We start from the raw sequence: 5,660 nt of genomic DNA on the forward strand, positions 1-5,660 counted from the left end.
TTCTTTTTATTTAAAAACATGGTTGGTGCATTTTATGTTTTGCAATGCTAAAACCATTTGAGGTTTAAATAAACACTGTTTGAATTGTTAATAATGTGTCTCTGTCTGTCATTGAAGTTATGTATTTATTGTAATGACCTTAAAAAGTGGATTTAGCATTGGGGAAAAATTAGCATATTTTTACTCAAAAATAATACATTTATAGTATATTGCTTGTGTGTTTCAAAGACACTCATAATTAATTTGTAATGTACTCGTAATACAAAAAAAATACACTTTAATATCACTAATCAAGCATGTAAATAGGCATATACTTAAAGTGTACTAAGTGTACTTGAAGTTGTTCCAATTTAGCACATAAAAGTACACTAAATACACTTAAAGTTATGCTTTACTACAATTTAATTACAATTAAAATATACTTAGTACAAAATTAGTTGTTCCAAAATAGCACACTTCAAGTTAACTAATCATTAACGCACTTCAAGTATACTGACAATTAGTCTGGCTGCAAGTATACTTAGCATTTTTTTTTTCACTAGGGAAGGCCTTTAGACCTTTTTAATTTTTCTTATTGTAATCTTAAAAATGTCATAACTTGATGCAGTTGTTGAACACTATTCGCAGTCAGTGATTTTTAATAAACGGCCAGATAGCAGGAGGATTACTAAAATAAAGTGAGTAGTTTTTCAACTGTCTGCCCCCATGAGGAAACGCTGCTAATTTGACTGGGCTCCCTTTTTAAACATATTTTTCAAAAGTACTGAATGCAACTTTTTTTGAGTCAGTGCACAGTTTTCATGTACATGCACAATATTATTTATAATAATAAATATTAATATCACAATATTATTTAGCACCATTTTGAAGCAACATTATGGGTTTATATCAATGTAATTTAAAGTGATTATAGACAACCAATTTTTAAATAGATACACCAACAGAAATTTGTGAATGTCTTTGCTGGTATACCAGAATTAAAGATTCTAACCAATTTTAGTGAACTAAAATTTAAAAAAAAATTTGCAGAAGAGAACAGCCTCAAAGAGAAAAATGAGAAGAAACCAGCAAAGAAGTTGTTCCCAAACTCATACCTCTTCAAGCAATGGACTGTTGAACTTTCTGAGGATGACCAGAGGAAGGCTGAGGACCTCTTTCAGAAATATGGTTATAATGCCTTCCTCAGTGACCAGTTGCCTCTGGACCGGGAGCTGCTGGACACTCGAGACCACAGGTGAGTTCCAGCGGTTTTTGGAAACACTCTAAAAATTCAACATCCATCTTGATGCATTCATCCATTTCTGTAGATGCATTGGCCGTGAATACCCCCACAATCTGCCCACCCTCAGCGTGGTGCTGATTTATCTGGATGAGGCTCTGTCTGTCATTCAAAGAGCCATTTGCAGCATCATCAACAGAACTCCAGCCCACCTGCTCAAAGAGATCATACTGGTGGACGACCACAGCACAAATGGTTTGTTTCTCTCAAAAAATCCCATCCAACCCTCGTCTCAGAGGCATATTGTTCACAAAATGAGTTATTAATTCTGGATATATCTGTTCCACAGAAGATCTGAAAACACAGCTGCATGTTTATATCACTTCCATCAATGAGAAGCACCCAGGCCTGGTAAAGTTGGTGACCCATTAAGAGCAGAAAGGACTTTCCCAGGCCAGAATCTCAGGGTGGAAGGCTGCCACTGGGGATGTGGTTGCCATTTTGGATGCCCACATTGAGGTCCATGTCAAATGGTGTGAAACTGCTCAGCTAACTTCAGTATTTGGCAATAAATGAAATATTTGCTCACCTAGATGGAATTCTCTATCTTAAAGCAATATTGCATTGCTTGTGTGAAGTAGTGTTGCTTTAGTATTATTTAGATAGCATGGTGACAATTTAGATTATGAGATCTCCTCATTTTTTAAATTAGGGTGTACAGGAAAAGTGAGAGTGTCGTATGAAGGTGGATGAAATGTTTCTCATGTACTCTCTCTCTTTTAGGGCGGAGCCTCTGCTTGCACGTATTCAGGCTGACCGTACGCTGGTCCTGAGCCCTGTGTTTGATAGAGTCAATTACTATGACTTGCAAGTGACAAAGTATTTAGCCTCTGCTCATGGTTTTGACTGGTCTCTCTGGTGCAGGTACGTGGGATTCCCACAGAAGTGGTACGATCAAAAAGATCCTTCACAGCCAGGAAAGTGAGTGTGTGTTGTTGGTTTAACATTTTATACTGTCTGTATTCCACCCCAAATGAGAGTGTTTCAGATCCTTCTGTTCGGCCTGTTCTCCAGGAGTCCCTCTGTGATGGGAATACTCGTGGTTGATCGTCTGTTCTTCGGTGAGATTGGGACTCTGGATGGAGGGATGGAGGTGTACGGAGGAGAGAATGTTGAATTAGGAATACGGGTAATTCACAAATGCGTTGATCATTCTCCTAAAATACTATTTGCTCTAAAATGAAATAGTCGCTAATAAAAAAAATTAATTAGCAATGGAGGCTCGGGATGAGATTTGTAAGAAATTTGTTCTGTACACAAGAGCGTTTGATAGATAAAAACCTGACAAATGTCTTACAATAAAACATCTGAAAAATGCATTGAGGTTTTGTAAACATGGTATAAGTGGAATTATTGAATTATTGTTAAATAATGCACGCTTTGTGTCATGGCTGCATTACCACCTCAGTTGTGCATTGTTTTTCAATAATTCAACAGCCCGTAGTCAATTATTTCTTACATCCTATAGTTACATGGTATGCATAGTGCACACTGTTTGAGTTTTTCTTTCATGTGTTCTGGTTCAGGTGTGGCTGTGTGGAGGAAGTATAGAGATTGTACCCTGCTCTAAAATTGCTCACATCGAGAGGGCACACAAACCCTACATGCCTGATTTTAGCAATGTAATGAAGAGAAATGCCCTCAGAGTGGCAGAAGTTTGGATGGATGAATACAAAATAAATGTGAACATCGCCTGGGGTCTTCCCATACAGGTAGATCCAATTAAAGGAGATTCAGCCAATCAAATTCTGGATTTTCAAGGCTAGCTCTAGGACTCTTGAAGTGTTGAATCTGTCTGGTTCAGTTTGAGACACCTAAAGTTGTGACTAGAGAGATGTGTGACTAGAGGTTTTGAGGTTTGAAATGTTCATTTGTTTTGGCTCTTTATTAGATTTATGATCTGCAAATGAACATGTGTATCTGTTCTCTCCTGTTCCCACAGAACCATGGAATAGACATTGGCGATGTATCGGAGAGAAAGAAACTGAGGGACAGGCTGAAATGCAAACCATTTAAATGGTATCTGGAAAATGTCTATCCTGAGTTAAATCCAATGCATTTATTAGGTTATGGAGTGGTGAGTGACATACGGTTCACTATGAAACAAGATGATTGGTTTGACGATTTAATATAATGTCCTTATTTTCTCTATCAAAACAGCTGATTAATGATCTGCAAACACGTTTATGTTTGGATAAAGGACCATTTGAGGAGAACACTCCCATTTTATATCCATGTCATTTCATGGAATCACAGGTAATCTCTCCCCACCCCTCCCCTCCCTTCTCTGCATTTTCAAACTGTATTTTGGGGAATAATTGACACACTCCCGTTTCTCATCACAGATATTTTACTATACAGCAAGTGGTGAGATATTTGCGCATCTCCCTTTGAAAAACAATAGGAACCGCTGTCTAATTGATCCCGGCTCAGGCAGGTTTCCAGAGCTGTCCTGGTGTTCAGACACTGAAAAACAAAAGCACATGTATTGGGACTTCAAACAGGTGAACAAATAATTACACCCCAAACATTGATAGGGTGCTGTGGTATATTACAATCTAAGCATTGCTTGGAAAAATGCTTATTCTTGTTTGTTTTCAGGGACAGGCTATGCAGAACAGAGAAACCAAACGCTGTCTGGAGATCAGCGCGGATCAGACAGGAAAGTATGAAAAGAATGTTTTTCTTCAGGACTGCAGAAACCAACACTGGAAGATACAGAATATAATTCAGGATTTATAAAATGCAAGATATAATCAATCTATATAAACGTAGATGAGATGGTTTTGGTCGATGGGATCACAAGAAGGTGATGGAGACACATTTTCCATCACCTCTTTTGTCCACTTTTGACCACTTACATGCTTTCTTTGAGGGGAGGTCTATGGGTGGGGCTTTTTCTGACCTTTCAATCTAATATTGTGTAATAAGCTCATGTAATTTATATATGAAAGCAAAAAGAGACTATGGAAGATAAGAAAAGCAGCTGCTTTCGTTTCTGCTCTGATAACTGCATAACTACACTGAACACTGTGGGTTTGTGTTAGAATTAGGACTGGTAAGAGATCATTGTGCTTTTTACATTTTTTCACCTTCAACGCAAACTTACGATTTAATACGTCAAGGTTAAATCCTGTCTGGCTTACAGTTTGGAAACTATATAGATGAATGGAAATTTATGTTTTATGTTTTATGAAGTCATTGTATGTTACTTTAATAAAAAAAAATAAAAAAATCATAGTAGTTTGCCCTATTCCTAATAGCCCGCTGTGGGGCATGTTGTCACAGAATGTCAATGTATATTAAAGAAATAGTTCAACCAAAAATTATTCTTTCATCATTCACTCAGCCTTACACAAAATTAGATATTTAGCTGTTGTTTTCGTACAACAAATGTAACTGGAAAGCTCCAAAAAGGACAGAATTAGTTCATACGACTTATTTATGACTTGTGTTTCTGGGTCTTCTAAAGCCATATGATGGCTAAGTGTGTTGAAGAGGTCAAGGTTCTTGAGTCTGTGGTGTTTTTCCATGTAAATATAGATTCATGGCTTTATCCTTTTTTTGAATCTGTATGTTACATTTCATAAAGAAAGGCAATCTACATTGAAGCCGTTGCATGCAAGCCTTCTCTCACAGTGAATAAGCATCAGTGATGCTATACTTTTACACAATCGCAAGCATGACAAGACTAATATGACAGAATAACTGTAAATAGCAGAAGATTATTGCCTTTCATCAGACCATGACTACAAAAATAAAAGCTCTCTGCGATGATAGCCACACTAGAGTGTTCAAATCATGAGAATAAGATGTGTGAAGAGTTTGTTTCCAGTCTCGTCTGTCGCTGTGGTGTTTCTCTATATGAGTTTGATGAGGAGGGAAATTCAAACTCAGAAGCAGCTCCACCAAGTCCAGCAGAACTTCTCGTTACACAGCGCACTTCTGCTCAACAAGCTGGACAAACTGGAGGCTCATTTAAATGCAGCGGGTGAGTTACTAATGTAAGTTTTGCTTCAGTGTTGTTTTAGATTTTAAATACTTGATGAACACAAATTCTTGCAAAAGAGAGAAGCCCCAAAGTGATACATGAGAAGCCAGCAAAGAAGTTGTTCCCAAACTCAGATTTCTTCAAGGAATGGACTGTTGAACTTTCTGAGGATGACCAGAGGAAGGCTGAGGATCTCTTTCAGAAATAGGGTTATAATGCCTTCCTCAGTGACCAGTTGCCTCTGGACCGGGAGCTGCTGGACACTCGGGACCACAGGTGAGTTTCAGCGGTATATGGAAAAGCTCTGAAATTCAACATCCATCTTGATGCATTCATCTATTTCTGTAGATGCATTGGCCGTGAATACCCCCACAATCTGCCCACACTCAG

At 37.9% G+C, this 5,660-nt stretch overlaps 1 protein-coding gene and 1 pseudogene across 1 annotated transcript in view; both read left to right on the forward strand.

The window, feature by feature from the left end:
- LOC107656399 (probable polypeptide N-acetylgalactosaminyltransferase 8) overlaps nt 1-4,021 on the forward strand; it is a 6,813-nt gene extending 2,792 nt beyond the window's left edge. The window contains 10 exon segments of the mRNA XM_016444257.1: nt 1,030-1,234; nt 1,308-1,474; nt 1,569-1,752; nt 2,003-2,200; nt 2,294-2,408; nt 2,806-2,991; nt 3,222-3,356; nt 3,440-3,535; nt 3,625-3,783; nt 3,881-4,021. Of these exon segments, the coding sequence (XP_016299743.1) occupies nt 1,030-1,234; nt 1,308-1,474; nt 1,569-1,752; nt 2,003-2,200; nt 2,294-2,408; nt 2,806-2,991; nt 3,222-3,356; nt 3,440-3,535; nt 3,625-3,783; nt 3,881-4,021 (1,586 nt within the window).
- A 1,059-nt stretch (nt 4,022-5,080) lies between these two features.
- Nucleotides 5,081-5,660, forward strand: part of LOC107656231 (probable polypeptide N-acetylgalactosaminyltransferase 8) — a 12,280-nt pseudogene continuing 11,700 nt past the window's right edge.

This window comes from Sinocyclocheilus anshuiensis, unplaced genomic scaffold, assembly GCF_001515605.1.
Source record: "Sinocyclocheilus anshuiensis isolate Anshui unplaced genomic scaffold, SAMN03320099.WGS_v1.1 scaffold183, whole genome shotgun sequence".
Classification (NCBI taxonomy): domain Eukaryota; kingdom Metazoa; phylum Chordata; class Actinopteri; order Cypriniformes; family Cyprinidae; genus Sinocyclocheilus; species Sinocyclocheilus anshuiensis.